General features: G+C 43.0%; 1 protein-coding gene across 5 annotated transcripts in view; it reads right to left on the bottom strand.

Annotated features, from left to right (window-relative positions):
• LOC148019218 (uncharacterized) overlaps positions 1-23,510 on the bottom strand; it is a 32,256-nt gene extending 8,746 nt beyond the window's left edge. For 2 of the 5 annotated variants that reach the window (XM_087660773.1, XM_087660772.1), the window contains exons 1-2: positions 23,241-23,510; positions 23,092-23,165 (exon numbers count right to left, since the gene is read on the bottom strand). In XM_087660773.1, coding sequence (XP_087516899.1) covers positions 23,092-23,165; positions 23,241-23,408 — 242 coding nt within the window. In that variant the 5' untranslated portion in view covers positions 23,409-23,510. Of the gene's footprint in view, positions 1-21,742; positions 21,835-23,091; positions 23,166-23,240 lie in introns of those variants that run through there. The other 3 variants (XM_087660776.1, XM_087660775.1, XM_087660777.1) reach the window with 3 other exon arrangements.
• Positions 23,511-23,727: the final 217 nt, after the last annotated feature.

Raw genomic sequence — 23,727 nt, 5'->3', positions numbered from 1 at the left:
CGAGCCGGAGAAGCAGAGAAACCGCTGTCGCAGTCAGGTCGCGGACAGGTTCGCCATCGCCATCGCCATCCGTTCCAGTAGAATATTGCCGGCCGGATTGGTGAAGAGAACGCACATCAGCATGGCTGCGCCCGCCGGAGCGATCCGAACTATGACGTCGGCGACGGTGGCGCACTCCTCACATCCATTTCGCACGTTGATACATAGAATGAGGCCTCTCTCTCTCTCTCTCTCTCTCTCTCTCTCTCTCTCTCTCAGGAAGAAGTTTGGCCAACCAAGCAGACTCAAAGATAGAAGATGGACATAGGAAGCCAAAAGGCTACAAAAACATAGAGCTACAATCACAAGAAAATGGAATCACGAAGGAGGCACAACTAAGGTGGTTCACATGATATGCATCACCACTTCTTTGAGGAGGATCACACCAACAAAAACCATTAAACTAAGCTGCCTCTCTCTCTCTCTCTCTCTCTCTCTCTCTCGTCATAATGAGTAATTATATTATATCAAATGGCTAAAAGAGTACAAAAGTCACATGACTAAAAGAGAAAAAAAGTCACGGCAAAGAAGTAACAGGATATGCCATATGCCAAGGAATCACATCCTCTATGGAAAGAAGACCAATGTGCTGAATAAGATCCAGCTGCCAATGTAGGAGACCCTTCAATCTTGCAAGATGTCTCTAAATACCAAAAGCAGAATAAAAGTAAAAGCATTCTGAGTGATCCAATTGTGCCAACAGCCCCAAAATCAGAGAAAAGGAAATAGAATCTTCAAATGCAATAGTGCCGGAGTGGGGTATTTAGGCCTGGCAAAGACCCATTCAAAAGGACGCAGTGACATGTCAATCATAGCCCTCCAATATCAAATAAAAGGGTCCACATTTTCCAAGCTAGAGGGGATGAAAGAAATCGATGGTGAGAGGATTCCGTATTGGTGAGACAAAAAAAGCAATTGCCATTGGAAATTCAGTGTTTTGAAAGCGTTGAGACAAGGGCAAACGACCCCACCATCACATGCCAAAGGAAGACTTTGTTGAACTAAAAATGCATTACAAACTGATTAACTCTTTAAAACAACCCTAAAACATGTAAATTAAAGTCTCATTAAACAGTGCATGGTCCTGGAGAATCTCTCTGTCCCATAACAAGACCCTAATTTGGGAGGATCCTTCTGTATCTATAAATAGACAAGCTACTCACCATTCAATCCATCCTTGTCTTGCATGTTTCAGCCATGAGCCCTCTTCCACTAGCTGTCCAACCCCTAGCGGCTACTACTACGTGGTCTACAACTATTGCCCAGCTTTCCACTGTTGCCATGCTACCATCATCCTCAAGAAGTTTGCATTGTTGTGTTTACCAGTTCCAATCCAAAAGTATGTTGTGTTCTAGTTTTCAGCTTGTTGCCCTACCCTTCCATTTCCAGTATCGGCCTGATTTGCATTTGCATCTATAGCAAGCCGTTTTTGTGTACATCACTTTTCTTCATCAACTAGTCATTGGTGTGTCAGGTGAGCAACATGAGAATACACCACTGATTCTATTGTTGGACTATACCCACATAGTCCATCCTTGGTTATGGCACATTCATTGTGCCACCTTTTCTTTCCTTAGCGAGTTCACACTTAGTGATTTCATATGCATATGTTGTGATACTTTCATAGTAGCCTTTTATCATGTTGTAGGCTTCAATCCTTTTGTGTCTAGTGGTTACTGCACTTTGGATCCGTCTCTAGTGGATGATGCACATCGACACCTCCCTTAGCCCACTCCCAAGAGAGCCACTGGTTGTTGAACAACTCTAACCTTGAGCATTCTATACATTCTCTCATTCATTTACAACATTGATTCATTCACTTCAGAGTTCTCTTTCTTTGTTTATATTTGTGTTTTTGTGTTTTGCATTTAGGGTTTGCCTTTATTGTGTTACTATCTAAGTTATTGTGTTTCAACATGTTCATACCTTTTGTGTTTTCTCTATGCAAACCTCAACATATCTTCACAAGCTCTATATTTATAAGGAGTCTTATTGAACCAGCATTCCATGGCAATCATTTTCCACCAATCCTGAGATTTATGTGAGCCCCAAACAATATTAGCCTTAGTAGTGTTGGAAAATGATAACCAGCTATGGAGGAGAGAAAAGAGAGACAATGAGAGTGTGCTAAAGCAAAAGAGTAGAGTGTACTTGCCGAACTGAAAAAATGAGAATGAAAGGTACAAGATAGGTCTAAGATAGACCTAGCTCTAACTCAACTAGAGTTAACTGACTCGAGAATAGTGACACAACTTATAACTTTAGTTGTGTTTATACTAAGAACTGAAAAAAAAACCTAAAGACTAAAAAATTGGGTACTACCCATAGAATTGGCAAATTCTAACACCCCCTTGCAATGCCAATGTGGTAAGTACAAGAATGATCAATCACCAAAGGGTAGCAAGTTTAAGGACTAGCGAAAAGCCTAAAACTTCTCACGAGGCACTGCCTTGGTAAAAATGTCTGCAACATTTTCCTACGTAGGAACATATATCAAGCTGATCTCTCTTGCATAGCATCTCTCTCTGACATAATGGTAATGCACCTCAATATGTTTCGTGCGAGCATGAAACAAAGGATTTCATGCCACTGCAATAGCACTCTAACTGTCAAAAAGAATGGGTGTAGGACCCTCCAATGGTAAATATAGATCAGCCAACAATCTATGCAACCATACATATCCCACTGTTGTTGTGAAGGCTTCCCTATACTCATAGGACGAGGTAGCCACTGTAGACTACTTGCTTAGCCATGAAATGTATGAACGGCTCAGAAAGAAACAATGTCCACTAGTAGACAGCCTAGTGTCTGCATCACCAGCCCAATCTGGATCACTATAAGCCTATACTTGCAAGTCTCTCCCCTTGGGAAGTAATAATGCATGTGACTAAGTACCTTGCAAGTATCTAAAGATCCCCTTAACATCTTGCCAATGTATAGTCTGTGGGCTATGCATAAACCTGCTCACGTGAGATACTGCATACGTATGTTGCAAAGATAAATAAGGCATGGCTGTAAATTGCAACATCAGACATCTCTTCTCCATCATGCATAGACTTTAAGCCTCGCTCCATAGGAGTGCACATAGGTTTGCAATAGTGTATGTTAAACATATGTAACAGCTTATCCACATACTAGGACTGTGACATGATGATACCATGCTGATTTTGGATGAACTGAATCCCCAAATATTAGTATAGACAGCCCATATCTGACATAGCAAATGCATGTTTTAATTTAGCCTTGAAATCTACAATTTTTGCTTCACAATATCTAGTGAGCAGCATGTCATCTACATAAAGAATGATAATCAGCAAGTCTCCCCCTTCATTCTTAATGTATTGAGTGGGAGCAGTTGAACTGATTTTGAACATTTGCTAGCCAGATATGCATCAATTTTAGAGTACCATGCATGAGGAGCCTATTTGAGACCATAAAGAGCTTTGGTTAGCTTCCATACCATGTGCTCTTTTCCCTTAACCACAAACCCTGGAGGTTGTGACGCATAAACATCCTCATGCAAATCCCCATTCAAGAATGTTGTCTTAATGTCCAACTGATGTACCTTCCAACCATAATTTGCAGCCATAGCAATTACACATCTCATCATACTCATATGAGATATAGGAGCAAAAGTCTCTTCATAATCTATGCCCTTTTTTTGTGCATAGTCTTTTGCTACCAACCATGCTTTGTACCTATCAATGGTACTATCAACCTTGCTTTTGAGTTAAAAAGCCCATTTTGTGCCAATGGCCTTCTTGCCAAGTGGTAAATCCACAAGATCCCATATAGAGTTAGTGGCAATAGAGTCTAACTCATTCTGCATGGCATACATCCAATATACACCTTGTTGAGCTTCATCCAAGGAAGTAGACTCATCATCATACAACAGATAGCTCATAAATACATACTCATCACAATCATCTACTTTCATAAAATCAACCGAATGGGTTCCCCCTACATCATGTGTTGCATGTCTAGCAGCCCTTCTAGTACGTTGAGCTAAAGGAGCATTTTCAGCAACATATGACATTCCTACTAACAAAAACTTTCTTTGTGCGTGGGTCATACAAGCAATAGCCCTTGCTTTCCAATCTGTAGCCAGTAAATATGCATTTTATAGCCTTGTCATCAAGCTTCCCACGAAGCTCTTTCGGAACATGTACATAGGCTACGCAACCGAACACCCGAAAGTAGTTAACCTTGGGTTTCTTGCCATGCCAACCTTTAAACGGAGTGATGTCTTTAGTGTCTTAGTGGGTGCACGATTTAACACATAATTTGCACATTGAAGGCCTTCTGACCAAAATTTATGAGGCAGCCCCTTGCTTTTGAGTACACAACAAGTCATCTCCATAAGAGTGTGATTCTTCCATTCAGTAACACCAATCTACTGAGGAGTCATTTTAACAATCACTTGATGCGTAATACCATGATCAAGCAAATATGTCTCAAAAGCACGAGACATGTACTCCCCCCCTCAATCCGTACAAAGTGTCTGCACTTTCAAGCCAGTTTCAACCTCAAGCTTTACAACAAGATGTTTGAATGCATAAACACATCAGATTTTGCTTTCAGCCCATACACCCATGTATACCAAGAGTAGTCATCAATAAATGTAACAAAGTAAAAATATCCTCCACGTGCATATGTTCTCATGGGACCAAAGACATCAGAGTGAATAAGCTGCAATTTCCAAATAGTATGCACTGCACCATCCTTTTTGAAAGAAAATCTGTGCATCTTGCCCAAAATACATCCATCGCATGCATGACAAGGTGAAGTCTCCACTGCAAGCAATGCATCTACCATATGACACCTCTAAAGGGTCACCAAACTCCCAAAACTCATATATCCATCGCGAGCATGCCATAGCTCCACATTCTACATAGCGGGCGATAGAGTAGTGATTGCCATAGCATCACGAGACTATGCACCATAGGTATCCAACAAAAATAAACCCTTATACAAGGTCCCAGACAACCTAAGTGCATAATCCGTCTCCCTCTCTCTGACAATACATTTGTCATCTTGAACGATGCCTTGAAAGCCATGCTTGTTAAAAGCAAAGATATACAACAAGTTCTTTGTAATGCTAGGCACAAACAAGACATCTAGAAGCAAGAAGTCAAAACCATCTGCAACAATAATAGTGACTATCCCAGTGCCACAAACATTATACCCGCTGTTGTTTGCACATGTAACACACTTCCCAACAGGGGCTGAACGCAAGGAGGAAAACAAACACTTCCTAGAAGTAATGTGCTTTGAAGCTCCACTGTCAAAATACCATGTTTGTTGTGCTTCTTACAATGATATTTCCCCTTCTTCTCAGACTTTTCTATGTCTTGAACAACCTTATTTGATGGTTGTCCAACATCACCCTTTTGCTAATTTTTTGCATTTTTCTTGTCTTTTACTTTGCCTTTGAACTTGGAATGCATAGCCACATCTCCTGAACGCAATGCAACATTCTTTTGAGTCTATTCCTCTTGCAACAAGAGGCCTTCCAACTCCACAAATGTAAGGGGCTGCTGCCTCCCCCCCCCCCCCCTCAAAGACAACATCAAAGAGGTGTGGAAACCAAGATACAACTCTAGAAGAGAGTTCAGTATGATGTTTTACCAATTTCGCATCTTGAATGATTTCATCCACATTAAGCAACTAATCGCACAAATCTTGTATGTGAGTAAGGTGATCTGTCATGCTATCACCTTCATCCATGTTCACATTAGCCAACTCTCTACAGAGATCAAATATTCTGGCCTCGTTAGATGCCCAATTTGACCCAAATCAACACTCAGCCAAGAAATAACAGCAATGCACTGTTGTATCACACCTATCTCGTAATGCGAGCCCTCAAACGTACAAATTACAGCAACTTAATGCCGATTCTTATCAAAAATTTTAGCTCAATCTGACTAAAATAGCAATTAAATTCTGTTGTATCACTTGTTTGCTGCCTTGGAATGCGTGTCAAGCAAAAGCCCCAAATTTCTTCTCAAAATTTCAAAGATATTGAAGAAATTTGTACCTTACAGCTTGAATTTCTGTAATAATGTCACCTTGGGGTGCATGCCAATAGTGAACAGCAGCTAGAATCTACCTCTGATGCATGTCGAAGCCTCTAGGACAAAAAGCTCCAAATTTCTTGCACAAATGTCGATGAAATTGTGCAATGTCAACGTTTCCAATGAAGATTCACATGTGGGACTGCGAATCAGGCAAAAGCCCCAAAAGCTTTTGCAGAAATGTCAAAGAAATTGTGAAATTTCTTCGAATTGGTAATCAATTTGAACTCAAGGAGCAAAATTTGACAAAAGCCCCAAATTTTGGTCAGCACGAGCTGAGATTTGGAAAGAGATGGCCAAAATGGATGGGAAATTGCAGACTTTCGAAAAGACCCCAAATCTGAAAACTAGGGATTTTGCACTTTTTAGGGTTTGAAAAAAATCGCAGATAGGGCTCAGAATATGGCAGGCATAGGTGAAAAAAATAAGGGGCAGAGCTGAAAATAGCAGCAGCTCCTCGGGCTACATACAGAACTGCGCATAGGACTGCATGTAGGGTTGTACACATGCTGAAAACAGCAGCAGCTCGACCTTCTCTTCCTCGGGCGGAGAGCTGTCTGACAGCAATAGGACCTTAGGCAAGGCGGCACCAGCTAACAACGGTTGAACTAAATCCGCGCATAGAACTTGCTCTGATACCAAATGTTGGAAAATAACAGCTAGCTATAAAGGAGGGAAAAGAGAGACAATGAGAGTGTGCTGAAGCAAAAGAGTAGAGTGTACTTGCTAAACTGAAAGAATGAGAATGAAAAGTACAAGATAGGTCTAAGATAGACCTAGCTCTAACTCAACTAGAGTTAATGGACTCTAACTCTAACTCTATAAGAGTGGTCACACAACTTATAACTTTAGTTGTGTTCACACTAAGAACTAAAAAAGAACTAAGGACTAAAACATTAGGCACTGCCCATAGAATTGGCAAATTCTAACAAGTAGTCAGCCAATGGTGGTCCTTAATCATAAGGTGATACACTTGGTTTGCTGAAGCCTTTTCAAGATGGAGTTGTCCTGCAAGGTCCCAATCCTGCTATGCATGATCAAAATCAAGGGCAAGGAAAGGCTCCCTCGACTGCAATGTCATCAAAATCTGATTCCACAAATCCAAATATCATTGAGATATCTGAAAAAGCCGCCTATTAGTATAGAAAGACATCAATCCACTTCAACTTACTAGAGTGGCATCAAGAATAGAAGATCAACCTAATCGTGCTATACGAATAAATTTAGGACAGTCCTCTTGTTTCGCATCCCACAAGAGTAGATCTGAGACAACCAACAATTCCATCTGAAAAGAATTAGTGGCCAGATGATCCTCTGCAAGATGCCACTACACCTTTTAAAGGACCAACTTTCATAGGCATACCAATCGAGTGACCATGAAAGAGGAATCTAATGAAAAAGGGGCATTAGCGTTAAGAACATGTGACCAAGAGCCCTGAATACTCATACCATGCACCACATCCCAATCTTCCTAAAAGAAATAAGCAATAAAGACCTTGGGGTGCCAATCAATAGACATAGCACGAAAGAGAGACCAACAAATGGCAACCATGTGAGTTTGCATATTAAGAATAGCTCCACCACCCATGGATTTAGGAGTGCAGACATGGCTCCGAGAGATCCAAGAGATACCTACATGCAAGGAGTCTTTTTTCCATAGCAAAGAACAAATGTATCTAGTAAGATCCTTCAAGGTGGAAGCTATCCAAGGCAAAAGCGGTAAGAAATAAGTGAGTGTGGGTAACCAAGATGGACTGCTCCACTTTAAGACTATGGAGAGTACTGGATGGGCCTCTAAGGCAAAGAAGAAGGGGCTCAAATGGCAACCCCGTCTAACTGAGTGTGCAAGAGTGAATGGCTCAATGACCCACCATTCAACATGTCCCATGAAGCAGCATTGGTATTGACAATGTATATCAAGCAAGACGCCACAGACCAAAACCCATAACATGCATAAGTTCTACCACAAAAGACCAATCTAAGCAATCAGAGTACAATTCCTCCTTAGAGTGCATAGCATAATCAATGCCCATCTAAACATTCAACACATTATGTAGGATATTTCTACCCTTGATAAATCCATATTGATTAAGGTGCACAATGCCAAGGAGATGCTTATGGAGGTGATTAGCCATCACAAATTTTGTACATAGACCCCACCAAAGAAATTGATCGCCAATGTTTCAACATTAAGGGCAAGGGCACTTTCAAAATCAGCTAAATAGCTCCTACCGTCCATGATGCACGCATGATTCCAAGCTCCCAACCCTGTTGGCACATGGCTATCAAGGGTTTTGCTAGAGTAGAAACATAAGCTTCAAAGAATTCATTAGTCAAACCATCACATCCCGGAGTTTTATCATTGGGCAAATGCAACAAAACATCCATAATCTCTTCTTCATGAATATCATTGTCCAAAGCATCATGAATGTCTCGCGACACCTAGTCCTTGACCAAGGCATAGAAACCCAAATGGGCATGGATGATCTTATCAATAGAAGGAGACAAAGAGCCAAGAACTTCTAGAAAGTAATCTATGCACATACGCACAATGGACTGCAAATCTAGCTATCCTCCAAAGAATTTATGAGACTGACATGAAGCATCCTACAAATTCTCTATCAAAGTTTTCAATTTTCCTTGCTGATATGATCTCAACTAGAATTGTCGAATAAGATTGGCCAACCTTGCAACCAACGCAAGAAAAAACAAATCATGTGGGGAATCGAGTAGCAAAGAGTGAACCAAAGCCAACATTTCTTCAACAGCCTGCTGACATTGCTTGCAAATAGAGGTATGATAAATGCCATAATGCCGGGAAACCCTTTGCACATTATAGATCAGTTGCTCAAAAGAGTCACTACCCCCACAAGGAAATCAAGTAAAGAAAAATCTATCAACTAGTTGTGTCAAATAATCATTAGAAACTCAATGGTACACGTAAGATGAATTGAAATACAAAGAGTCACCCTAGAAATTGTACAAAAGGAGCAATAGGATTTGCAAGCATGTTAAATTGCAAAGGAAAATTATCAAACAACGCGCATGTCCAAGATCTCTGATAAGAAGAAGGCATCATCTTGCATAGCATACATACGATCCAATCTAGACCATGTGGCGGTATCCTGTGATGATTGAAAAGTAAAGCTCAAGTCCGATGGCGAAGCCAAGACCCCAGGTCCTGCTTTAAAAAAGCCAATTCAAAATCATGCCATGAACGACTCTCAAGTGCATCCATCATTGACTACTCAGAGGTAGACCGCGAATGATAAACACACATTAAAATCTCCCATCAGCAGTCCCACTTTGCCAAGTGATAGACAAGCTTTTAGGCAATCCCACAAATCATATCTAGACAATGGATCATTCGGTGCATAGCGTCCAACCAGCCATAGTACCTCCCCTTCAAACGAAATTTCAACAAACAAAAAGCAGACATGCACATTATTCTTTACAAGAACTGGCTGAAATTTCACGTGCACAACCATGAGCATGCTGAAATAGTGTCATATTGAATCCCCTGCCTAGAACAAACATAACCCATGGAAATCCACAATTTTATCTGTCACCATGACTTTTATGCTCAACAGCACACAATATATCCCATTGATTATCATGCAAAATACGCCACATGCCATGGTTCTTACTACGCGAGCAAATGCCACACACATTCGAAGTGGTAGGCCTCATTTGTCATGACAAAAGAGATGAATATCAAGGCTAGATTTTGCCTCAATCGCACTTTTTTCGCCAAAACATCAAGACTGCCCTCATCAAGAAAATCTGCGAATGTTGCAAACGAATTTAAATCCCTACGCTCCGGTTTGGAGTTGGAGGGATCATTCCCCCACTTTGAGGTGGCCCCTAGATAACGACAATCCCAAGGGGTGATCACTTTGCCACGAGGATCAAAATCAAGTCAAGTAAGAAGGTCCCTCAAATGGTCAACAAAATCCTTCACTGCAAAAGAGAGGAGGCAACGAAACCCTATCGTTAGCAATATGTACTGAAGACGACTTATCTTTGCACCGCACATAGGTGGGCAAGGGGTCTTGCAATGTGCTAGGCATAGCAGTTGCCATGCCCACATCAGACTTCTTACTTCTTCTAGAACAAACATCAATCCAATCTCGATCAAATCAGTCCGATATCTACACAAGTTGTTTCCCTTAGTCTACATTGATCCACATAGGGGCCTAGGGCAACTCATTGCGCATTGCTGCTGAAGCAAACGTTGGAAATCCGCCAACGGTCCTTAGGTCACAATATGAACCTAGCATCTATCAAAAAACAAAGGAACTTTGGCCAGCAGATCATCCCAATACTTCATTGATTTAAGCATTACCTCGTAAAATCCTCACATGCCAACAAAGATTTCGTCCACACAATCCTCCTACAAGATGGGAGTGCAATCATTGACAGATCCACGAAAGCACCAGAATCCTACCAGTGAAGAAGAGGATGACACCTCTTTCATAAAAGGCCAAAAAAAACACAACATAGTCTTAGTTCAGGCCCTCTCTATGTCACTCTGTTGGTACTGCAGGGTAGATACTGTCTGCAGCAGGCAACCACCTGCTGTCTCCCTGATAAGAGCTTCACACAGACACCTAACATGCCCATCCACTCTGATAAAACCTCCTGTTACCTCTGCAATCCTCTCACTGTCTGCCTATACAATGCTGAAGGGTCAGTACTGGACTGCAGTGAGGTCTGTTTTGCTCTGTTTCAAACCTTTAATGGCTGTGTGATGGACTGGGTTTGTTGGCTCATGCTCTGTATTAAACCTGCAGTGTCAGGACTGCCTGCAGGTCCCATTTGCAGGTCTGCAAGTCTCCCTTGCAATTTCCTGACATGCTGTGCAGACCGAACAGGCTCTGCACAGTCACCTCATGCTGCAGATCTGATGCGCATCTGCCCTAAAATCACCTGTCTGCACTGAGGTGACAAATACTGCCTGGAGAGCATGCCTGCTCACCCTGAAATCATGTCTGCAACCAGCAAACAAAACTCTGCAGCTGCGGCCCTGAGATCACGAGTGCAACAGCTTGGATAGATGGCCTGGATCGGATGCTCTTACATGCTTTCCACATAAGCATGCATCCAGACGTACAACAAGGAGTGCAAGGAAACCCATCTTCGTCTCTAGCAAGGCGAAGCACGAGGTATCTATGCACACAACCAAACACGCTCGATCTTTCACCACTTAGTGCAGCGGAAGAAGAGGGCATTTCTATCCAGATCGGAGCACAGTTTTTACCAACTATTCTTGGGACAGGACAGCAAGGAGGTGTGGAAAGCATTCCAAGAGCCTCGAGCCCATACACCCATCACTTCCCCAAACATGTACATGGGCAGCCCCCATTGCCCCAACCACTAGAGGTAAGACCCACATCATCTACCTTCTTCAACACAATAAGGGTTCCTGACACCATTGACAAATTCCAAAAAAGTCGGGCCTGGAACCATGATGGACTAGTAGCAGAGCACCTATCACATGCCAGAGATATCCTAGCACCCCTTCTAGCCCACCTATTCAATAGGGCCCTGTTGTCACAATAACAGGTATGTTGTGATACCATGTCAGAATATGCAACGATGCAGAGAGACAATAGGGTTTGCAGGGAGAAACACACAGTGTATATGGCAAACATGAGAGAGAAGAGAAACTCAAAAACACAAGAGAACAAAATGATGAAGCACTGAATCATGCAATGTGAAGAAAGGCTAATATAGTAGATCCAAAGCTTTGAAGATGAATGCACTAACCTGTCTAAATTAGCTAGCAGCACCTATAGGGAATCTACACAACGAAGGGAGCGAAACACAGTCCTCCAACCAGTGGGCTATCAAAGTAATCACTAGAAGGTGAAGGATAGCTGTCGAGGGAGCGAAGCACAGTCCTCTAATGCCGTCAAAGAGGAAAAAGATGATCACCAGCTATTGAGGGAGCGAAGCGCAGTCCTCGAACGCCAGGAGATGAGGCTTGGGCTGCAAACACAGATCCCAAAAGTGATAAGGCTGTAAACACAAATGTCTAACGGAAATGAGCTGCAAACACAAATGGGATCACTCATGCTAGGTATAGTGGACTATCGCCAAGGGCAAGAATGCTGGCATCAAGCTGCAAGAGGTGATGCTTGCCAGGCAGGAGAAAACCTCCAAATAGCCAAACGCAAATTCAAAGTGATGCCTAATGAGGAAGAAGTTGACACCAATGTTGCAGATGTTGACACCAAGCTAGGAAAGCTCCCAACACAAGACCTGATGATGAGAAAAAGGGCACCTAAAGAAGAAGATAAAGATGATGTAAACCCCCACGAATCTCAAACTGCAATGTCCTCAAGAAGGGGTGTGAGTAGCAAGGTGAGGCTGGAGAGAGAAGGGAAGGGTGTCCAATGACGAAAGAAGAGTCGCAAAAAGTATGAGTGGTGGTGAATGACTGAACAGGTGTGTAGAATGAATGGAGAGGCAGCCTATCTATAGGCCTCAGTTGTCTACCGTGGGGCACCACTAAGGAGGCGCCCGATGATAAAGTGCCCAGTATGATGAGAAACTCCAAACACAAAACCTGATTATGAGAAACAAAGCACCTAAAGAAAAAGGTAAAGATGGTGTGAGCCAAACACGAACCTCGAATTGCAATGTCCTCCAAAAGGGGTGTGAGCAACCGGTGAGGTTGGAGAGAGAAGGAAAGGGTGTCTAATGACACAAGAAGGGTTGCGAAGAGCGTGGGTGGTGGCGAATGACTGAAGAGGTGTGTAGAATGCATGGAGAGGCAGCCTATTTCTGGGCCTCAGCTATCTAGGGTGGTGCACCACTAAGTGGGCACCCACTGATAAAGTGCCCAGAATGAGGGCACCAACCCTTTTTGGGGGCTATTAGTGTGAAACCCTAACCAAGGTGGATACATGGAAGAAGTGGTTTCTCAACACCCCCTCTCAGGCCCAAAAAGAAATGAAGAAAGAGGAGTCAAGAGAGGTAAGGAGAAGATGTAGAGGATCCCGAAGATCCAAGATTTCCACCTGAAAGGTACACCATAGTAAGGAATAGTAGACAAAATGAACTATAGAACCTAACTTCACCTTGAGAGAGAAGCCGCTAGCTCCGTAACTCCATGCCGTAAGGAATCCGAAGGCCTCGTCACCAAGTCGCAGTTGAACATTCAAGGCCCCGATCTAAGTGGTACCTGAAGATCCTAGGTATCAAGAGAAGAAATGACTACTCCAAGAACCATTCCCAAAGAGTAAATGGTGGGTGAAGAACTTCATGATAAGAAGATACCCCCTTTGAGGGCAGAGATACAAGGGCCACCTCTGAAGCCATACAAGAAGTAGAAGCCCCCTCCGAAGGCATTGAATCCCCCTCAATGAGGGATAGGGAATATAAAAACTCATGAATCACTGACTCTAAATCATCTAATGATGAAGGGAGTACCGCCAGTCGTGCCAAAGAAGATATCTACGGTGTTGAAGATGTCAAAGAACTCCCAAAAATGTCAGAAGAGGAGCGCCCAGTGGTCTGTCCATCTGCCTATGGAGAAGTCATAGCATTAGAGTGTCAACTTGTAAAAGAGAGGGTAGGAGGGAGAGGAAGAGAAGGGAATCTCTGTCTCCGGTGATGCAACGAAAATGAAGGAGGAAATCAATAGATGATGCCGAAGCCGCAACCTATCTTTGCCTTCCCTGATGAACAAGGTCTATAGCTCTCTAACCTTCTGTGCTCTAATACATGTCAGAATAAGTATGCTACAATACCATGTTAGAATATGAGACGATGCAGAGAGATAATAGGGTTTGCAAGGAGAAACACAAAATGTATACAGCAAACACTGAGAGATAAGAGAAACTCAAAAACACAGGAGAACAAGATGATGAAGCACCAAATCATGCTATGTGAAGAAAAGTTGATACCGCGGAGTCGAAGCTCTAAAGATGACTGCCCTGTCTTGTCTAAATCAAGTGGCAGCACCTACAGGGAACCTGCACAATGAAGGGAGAGAAACACAATCCTTCGAGCAGTGGGCTATCAAAGTAATCACTAAAAGGTGAAGGACGACTATTGAGGGAGCGACGCGCAATCCTTAGGCAGACGCAAATCCCAAAAGCCACAAGGCTGCAAACACAAATGTATATTGGAGATGAGCTACAAACGCAAATGACACTAACACCATGTGTAGTAGACTATCACCAAGGGCAAGAATGCTAACGCCAAGCTGCAACAAGCTTGAGATTTCCAATAGACACACTTGGCTTCCAATTTTCGTGATATCCATTTCACCAAGACTTTTGACTGCACATCATGTGAGTGCACAACGGAAGAAGGAACAAGAACATAGAGAGAGGGGAGGCAACTCTACAAGGAAAGAAGAGAAGAAATATACAATGAACAAGGAAAGAATGCTAACTACAAGAAGAGGACTGATTAGCCCCTACACAAAGCCCACATCATCAATGAGGGCACCATATTAGGCTGATGATGACCGTAGCATTGGAGACAGAGGAGAAGACCAAAGTCGGAGTTCGCACCTGCAACCCGACAATGGAAGAATGATCTGCCAAGTGAGTGGGGGAGGCTATATATAGCCAACTGCCCCTAAATATGGTCAACCTGCACCTTGAGCCCAGAAAATGGGCCCACCAGCATTTAATGCTAGTCTGACTCCAGTAAATGCAATTGTAAATATTGATGTGGCAAAAAAAAATCTCAGGGCAAGTGATGGCAAACTAGTAAATGCAGAAACTAACCAAGAAATGCACACAAAAAACCTGACTGGAGGAGAAAATGTATAGAAAGGCAATGAAATGGCTGCTCGAAGAATGAGCTACATCCTCCGTCAAAACAAGTGACAAACATGTCAGAGCTCCTAAAGTCCTCATCTAACATAGACTAAGGCTCACTGCTAGGAGATGACAAGGCATGACAATCATGACTACTAACACCCTCCCTCAAATCTTGGATGTGGCAGAAGGCCAAAGAAGAAACAAATCCAAGGGTGGCAAGAGGAATCCCAATGTTGATGAATTTTGTCAATGTAGACTGCCAATGAAAAAGCTCCTCACAATCCTAGGAAACCCCCTTTGAAACACTAGGAGCCAAGGAATCCACAGCCACATCACCGAGAGTGTCCCCCCTCTAAAAGGGATGGGGGGGTACAAGGGAACCACCAGAGGAAAGGACGGGGGATGAGAAGGAACCTATGGAAGAAACGGTGCACAAGCGGGAACAAGTGCAACAATAGACAACTGCTTTGGAGGACCTTGCATAAGAGGAGGTGATTGGAACCTGTAAAGCCCACTCTCCTGCCAACCTGTCACGATAATAGCTTCTATAAAAGGATCCTCAATACAAACTGCCTACTTGGTAACGACAACCCAAACCCCAAGTACCAAGCCTAGTAAGGCCATGAACTAAGAGGAATGGAAAGCCTGAGTCTGAAACATAAAAGGCCTATGAAAGGCAGCACAATGCACGGTCGGGAAACAACAGCAAAGTGCCAAAACTAATAGGCACCGATACACCAACAATGACAAAACCTTCAAAAGGGCGTAGATCCTACAACAAATTACCTTGGGGAGTCATATGACTAGAAGTTCCACTATCAACCAACAAAGGCCTCTCAAAAGATGAGGCAACCAATTGAAGAAGGCTCCTCCAACTCAATAATATGAAGGAACGTGGACTCATGGGTAACCGCTGAAGTGGAGATAGAAGGCTTAGATGTTTTGGCTCCATCCTTTGCTCCCAGATGAAGGTGAGGGTACTTCTTCCCCTTCCCACAGTACAAGCATTTAGGCTTCTCCGAGTTGGATCAAAGCCTGAAAAAACTCTCCCGTTGTTTAGCCTTTGACTTCCCTTTCTTCTTCTTCCCCACTCCCAAACATACAACAAAAGCTTTGGTGGAGGTGGATCCATTGGTGACCTCTGTGGCTCACTCGTCATGCTCCAAAACAAGTGGGGGCAAGCTCCTCCCATAGAAGCTTTTCATGGGTCCTTGATGTAAGAAGGCAGGTGTAAACGACATCAAACTGGGAAGATGGCAACTGAGCCAAAAGAATCATGGCCATATCCTTTGAGGATATCATCTTGCCAAGGGATGCAAGCTCATCCCTCATATTATCCAACCTATGATCCTTCAAGGAAGGAGAGTCATCAACACTGAGCATCTACAATTTCTTCTCGAGAGCATCCGATGGGGAAATGTCTTCTAATGGTACAAAGAAGCTAGCTTTGTCCACAATGGGCCTTTTCGTGAAACATGGAGAGAACGGGGAGGAGAGGGATGCCATACACACGGGCTAGGTGACTTCCGTCTTCCACGATCATTGTTGCATGCTACCTCCATATGCCCTTCGTAATAATCTCACCGTGGTTTGGAGGAGTGGGGAGAATGCTTCTCATCTGTATGATCAAAGCCTCAAAACTCATTACAAGACATCTTTGATATCCTACAAGACACCCACAAGGTCCGAAATCTGCAATAGTCAGGAAAAATCAGCTACAAGCACTCTGTAGATGCCCCACCTGGCCAAGATAGTCAGTCACCTGCCCAAAAACCTGATTGCCTAGGGAAGAAGGGTTGTTGCCACCAGCCAAAAGGGGCTGCCTAATGCAGAGTAGGCTGCATTTGCCGCAAACGCAAATGCTGATGTTTATGTTTTCTACTTGGGGTGGTCACATCTACAACAATCTCCACGATGTCCTCTCGTTTAACAATGATACCATGTGAGAGTGTGCAATGGAAGAAGGAACACGAACACACACACACACACACAAAGCAACTCTACAAGGAAAGAAGAAAAGAAATCTGCACTAAACAAGGAAATAATGCCGAATACAAGAAGAGGACTGATCAGTCCCTACATGCATCTCATAGTGTCAATGAGGGCACCAAATCAAGCTGATGATAACGGTAGCACTAGAGACGGAGGAAAAGACCCAAAGTCAAAGTGTGCACCTGCAAACTGCAATGGAAGAATGATATACCAAGTCAATAGGAGAGACTATATACAGCTAACTGCCCCTAAATCTGGTCGCCTTGCACCCTAGGCCCTAAAAATGTGTCGACCAACGTTTAATGTTGGTTCAACTATATAAAATGTAGTCGCAAATGCTGATGTGGCAAAAAAAATCCCAACAGCGATGGACAAAATCCGGCAAGTAATGACAAACTAATAAATGTAGAAACTACCCAAGAAATGCACACAAAAGACCTAATTGGAGGAGAAAATGTAGAGAAAGGCAATGAAATGGCTACTCTAGAATGAGCTACATCCTCCGTCAAAACACGAGATAGACATGTCAATGTTACCTATGTTTGGGGCTCACAATTTGGTAACGGTTTGATTTTGTAGAATTACACTGATTTTGATTGGGTAGGAGACTCTGACACTCCGTATACTCATGGTGGCTATGTATTCTCTCCGAGCATTGTTTGGTCAAGCCGTAAACAAGAGACAATTGTTCCCTCATCTATTGAAGCTAAGTATCGAGCTTTATGATGGCACCACCAAGGCCATCTATCTAAGGAGCTTGCTAGCAAAGGTTCAATTCCCATGCACCATCCCAATTGTGATCTATTGCCAAAGCCAGAGTCAATAGCACTTGTTGGCAACCCTATCATTAGTGCGAAGATGAAGCATGTCAAGGTGCACTATCATTTTATCAAGCGCAAGTGGAGCTTGGTAACATTCGCCTAAAGTTCATACCATCACCAAATAATTTTGCAAATATCTTGACCAAACTAGTCAATCATTGCGTCCTTCATGTCTACTTCCACAAATTGGAGTGGGTGCTCCCTCCCCTTCGACATTGACATGATGACGAGAGGGGGTCTCCATAGCTTTTCCTTCCACCATCCAATGGTGAGAGGGAACAGCTTTTTCTCTTGGTGTTTACATGGTTTTGATCACTATTCATTCAACTATCATTTGTTTATATCGTTATGATCATGATTGTAACAAGGCGCTTGCACAAGTGAACAATTCCCCTTTCAAAGCACTGTCCAAGGGGTATCATTGCATAAGCATTTTATTTAAGCATGACATGTTGCATTACTTCTTGCATCAATCTTGCATTGATGTTGTATTTTTGTGAACGGAGCGCATTGGATAAGGAAAAACCTATATTTGTAGATGCCCATTCAAGGATGAAAAACAACTTGCATTTATACATACTATCCCTTTTTCTTCATCACAAAGTGGTCAACTTCCAATCCACCATATTCATGGCACATCATATGGTAGTCTCTTTAGCAATATGGCAACATATGGCACATGCTTCTATATTCCTTCATCATCGACACCCTAGCAAATGGTTGTGTAAGCCCATCTATTTTGCCATGTTGAAGCCAACCATCCCTTTTCCCTCCATGGGCACAAATTTATATGAAAAAACCACCCAAACAAAAGAGAGAGAAGAAAAGATAGTTCACTATGCTTTTTCATTACCTTTGTCCATTGTGGAAGGCCATTGGGCAGCCAACAAGCACCTTTGTCCGATGCCTTGCCTCTCTAGGGTGGCCCTTTGGACTCCCCCAAGAAAATAACCATAGCCTCTATAGTCTTGTAGGTTCTTGGGCAGCCATCATGCACCCCTAGACCAATGCCTTGGCTGCTTTGGGGTGGGACCTCTCAGGGTAATCTGGGTAAGCAATGCTTGCAATCTATACTAAAATGAATTGGGCTTGAGAGGATGCATTAAGCTAAAAAATGTGCATTTCAATTTAACCTTAGCTCATTTTAAACAGCCCCAAACTCAAAATGCTACAAAATTTTCATGTCCCATAAGCAACCCCCCAAACTTTGGTTGGTTCCTCATCTATAAATAGAAGGGCTACATAGCCATTCAGCTATCCTTTGTTTTGCAAATCAGACTCTCCTATTGCTTGCGCATGATTCCACTACTATTCACACCTCTTTGTCGATGGATATCTCAATATGTGATGCTGCCAGCCTACCTCCAAATGTTGACAACCTGATCAACCCTGCTTCAGCCTGCCTTTGCTGATCACAGCCACTCTTTGCGCATCCCAAGCATCCAGCACCTGCCACCTACACTCAAGGGCTGCATTTTCACTAGTTTGGGTCTGCCATCAGCTAATGTCAGCTCCCCCACTGTCGCCCAGCCTTTTTGGGGCAGCAAACAGCTGCATTTTCATCATACGACAGTTGAGCTGGTTTTACCATCACCTGAGTGCTACTCTTCTAACTGGAGGTGTTGTGTTTTCAATGTTGCAATCAATTGGAGCTGTCACACTTTGCATTTTCATCCCTATGCAGACCACCTTGTTACCTACTGCCAAATTCAGCCAGTCCGGACTTCACTATATGTATTTACAACAACTATCACTTCTTGAACCTGCTTGCTACATTTTGAGATCCATTCAGAGTACAACACACTCTTCACACCTTAGTGCTACTCTTCTAACTGGAGGTGCTGTGGTTTGAATGCTGCAGTCGACTGGAGCTGTCACACTTTGCATTTTCACCCCCACGCATACCACCCTGCTACCTACTGCCAAATTCAGCCTGTTCAGACTTCATTGTCTGCATTTACAACAGCTCATCACTTCCTGAACCTGCTTGCTACATTTTGGGATCCATTCACAGGACAACACACTCTTTAGTTCTTTATCTCTGCCCTGATCCAACCAAGACATTGAGGTTCAAGGTCATTGTACTCACAATAGCATGGCGTGTTAGATCATTCATTTACATTCTCTCTAAGTTACTCTTCACCCTTGAGTTCTACTATTTTTCATTCTCTTATTGTTGTACACTCTGAGTTTATCTTCTTTGTTCAAGTATTTCTCTACCATTTGTATGGTACATCTCTTATGTTGTATTATGGAATCCATTGCCCATTCATTCGCTGTTTGATTTCTTGTACCCTCTCTTTCTCTCTTCATTTTTCTTAGTATTCAACAATTGTGAAAATTTGTGATTCTTTTTCTTCCATTGCTCATTTCACACTGCTCAGGTCATGAATAGCACCAAGGTCTAGTCACAAGGTTGGGGGGCTTGTTGCCAACTGATGACAAAAATATGACAATGTAAAACACAGGCAGTCATGTCTAGCACAGTAGTATGATAGCAAGATGGGGAAGGAGATATATCTGCTGCAGCAAACACGCTGCTGGCAAGAGAGGAGGAAGGCTGAAAGAGGGCTGGTGCTATTGTTTGATGAAGAGATATGGAAATGACACCATGTTAGGGGTGCAATAGAAGAGGATGAACACAAGCATAAAGAGAACAATGAAGGCAAAGAGTGAAGACAATGGGAAACTCAACTGTATGATAAGAAGTTGGCACACTGCTCATCCCCAACATGTGTTACAAATGTAGCTACACTGTGGTGTTAAGAGTGCAACGAATGCGGAAGTGTATGACCGGACTGCAAGAAAATGAACATGAGAGAAGAGGGAGAGAGAAAAAAGACACTAGAACACAAAAATCTACAGTAGATGAATGCTGAAATAAAAAAGGCAGATGTTTACATGGGCTGTCGAATGTATCTCAGCAAGCCGATCTCCCTCTACACCTGAAATGACAACTGAATGATGACCGGGCAGGTTGCCTATAAATAGGCATGAAAAATAGCATTAAAATAATCAGGTCGGCCAGTAAAAATTGGCCAACTGCTACCCAAATAGCAATTGCTGAATACAATAATGCCTAAAATGTTGTTCGGTAAAAGCAACTACCAGATGGCAACTTGCACAGGCTATTTCGCATACCCAACTGCCCGGTAATGCTGGAAATGACTTATAAACTGCATAGATCTGTCTGACCAAAAAATAAGGAAATGTGTAACTATGCGCAAGAGTACTAAACATACAACAGCAAACTGCCAATGCCTATCCAAGGGATGAATAAATCTCTAACATATCCTTGTTTTGGATTGGTCCTTGGATATCGACGATCCCAAGGGGTGATCACTTTACCATGGGGATCAAAAGCAAGCCGCGCTAGAGGGTCCTGCGAATGGTTAGCAAAGGGCTTCGGAGCAAAGGATTTTCAAGGGTTCATCGAGATTGCGGCATTAGCAATAGATACCGATTATGTATTTATCTTTGTGACACACATAAGTACGTAAGGGGTCTTGTGAAGTGCTCGGCATAGCTGTTGCAAAGCACACATCATAATTTTTCACTCTTTTGGCATGGACATCAACCCAATCCTGGTTAGGGGAATCCAAATGTTGCATAGGTTGTTCCCTTGTATCCAAAATAGGGTGCATTGTTGGTTGGACCAAGTTTAATCCAAATTGAATAGAAGTTTCATGCTCGAAATCCTCATTTTTTTTGCAGGTCTTCTAATCTAATCTCATAATATATTACAACTTGCATAGGAGCGAGCCTGGATGTCACCTAGGCTATAGGTTAGTCACAGCAAATGAGAATAGAAGAGATTAGCAGCAGATAGTGTAAATAGCAAAAATCAGCACCACAGGACCTAACATGGACATTTGATAACATGTCAAAAGTGGGTGCAGCAATGGCAGCATGAGAATCTGTCATAGTAGATTACACAACACAAGAGGAGAAAAGAGGAACACTTTGAATAAAGAAGAACACTGCAAAGAGAACTCAAAAGAAAAGAGATGCTCTAGAAATGGAATCCACATACGAAGACAAGAGAATCCAGAAATAACTGTGAGTCACCAGCTGTGTGGGCATTGGCATCGGCTCCCTCTCTCCAACAAAACCTATTGTAGGAGTCTGCAAAATGAAGGGATTGGAGGAGGAAGCCATCAATCCTATATATAGAACAAGAACATGAACTGGTCAGCCAGCATCTGGGGCCATAAATACATCAGGTCAGCTAGTAAAATGATGACCGAGCAGCCATAAACTCACACCGCAAATGCATCACGAAGAAAAAGAAATGTGCCCAACCCACTGGGACATGCACAAACTCACACATGAACTGATAATATCCACTTATAGTTTGTGCAGCCACCAAGGCAGCATGGGCAGTCACCTAGGCAGCATAGGCACCAGCAGGGCCGTACAGGCAGTTGGACCTGCCACATAACAAGTTGGCCAAATTTCGGCAGCGATCAACTACAATTAATGCAGGCTAACTGCATATTTTTGTGCTTTTCTTTTCTTCTATTAATAGCAAGCTGCCCCCAATCTCCAATGACTTGTTTTTTGTGTAGATAGAGAGATCTTTGGCTGTACATACTCTCACAGCCCATTGTACATAGTGCCTTGTGTATTCAACATTCAGATTTCTGCAGTCTTCAGCATTCTATTGTCTCTTTCTCTAACTCTCCTCTCTCCGTGTTCACTGTTTTTTGTCGGTCCAATCATAGGCTTCCACATCACAGCACATTGACATTATGGACCATGGTTAATGCATAGCAAGAACACCAACAACAGAGGGTTAAACCCCAATATCTGCCCCACCCAATCTAGAGTACTAGGGCCACCATGGATAGAGTAACAAAGTTATGCAAAGCTAGGAGCCCCTGTCCCTATACCAAGCAACATCCATGAGACTATCTAAGGACATGCTATCGTCTCTCACCACCATCAAACATTCCTTGATGAGATTCACTTTATCAAACTCTGTCGTAGAGAAGTAGATATTCGTCCAGCATATCACCCTTTGATGTAAATTATAGGATGATAGGAAACCGAAGAGCTCAGAGGTCTGATATACATAGATGGAATTGTCTTTTCTTTTTTAATCCATGATGAGGCATTTCATGGATCAGTTGTACTCGCCATTTTTGGTCTCATTGGTCACTTTGGCCTCTAGTAGATGCTAACCTGACTCTCCGTTTCCTTTTCTCATTCTACAATACAATATTTGGCATACTAACCATCTCGAGAGTACCACCCGTGTTGCGGAAGCCAAAAGTTCATGGTAATACAGTATAAGCAAGCTCAAGCCGTCACTTATTTTGAGAAAAATGCAAACTTACTTAGTCATTTAATTCAAGGTAGTAGTTTTTTGAGAGAGCTTACCCACTAGAAGGATCACTACTCCTTTGCCATGTATCCTTGCAAAACTCCTTCCCACTTCCATCAACTGCGGACAACTACAAAGAAACCCGTTTGAAATTAACGAAATGCGGCACAAGTACTGCGATATCGAGGGTTATGCCAGTGCCTACCTGTTCACATATAGAGTCTTGTGTTGTAAGAAGAAACTGCTCAAAGACCTCCTTGGAGAAACCGAGAGGTGGTGAAGAGCAGCATCGAAAAGACGAAACATGCTGTCGTGTTGAGCGGCAACGCCCTCCAACAGAAAAATAAGAAGGCGCACCCAAAACCACCAGCATGGCTAGCCTATCTATCCGGAAGCCAGAGTGTAAGGCAATTGGTAGAGTCGTCGAGACTACACACTCAGTGTCAGACGCCCAAGTTCTCACCAGAGCGTGGGCGTCCACTTACTGGCGAGAGTGTGCTATGGCCAAGCCCACGTAATATATTGACACACCAAAAGGGCACATTTTATAAATAACTAGGTTGACACATGTAACTCAATAAAGGAATACTAGGCGCTCCACGCCTAGACTCGCCGGGCGCGATTTTTGCAGGAGGGGGGGGGGGGGGGGGGAGGAGGGAGGGTGCTGGACGTGTGGCACCACGTCCAGCACC

Source organism: Lygodium microphyllum, chromosome 20 (genome assembly GCF_053477565.2).
Source record: "Lygodium microphyllum isolate KBCC chromosome 20, Lygodium_microphyllum_v1.1.10, whole genome shotgun sequence".
Lineage (NCBI taxonomy): Eukaryota > Viridiplantae > Streptophyta > Polypodiopsida > Schizaeales > Lygodiaceae > Lygodium > Lygodium microphyllum.
Note: the sequence above shows the minus strand (reverse complement) of the source record. Positions and strands in the feature narration are given on the sequence as shown.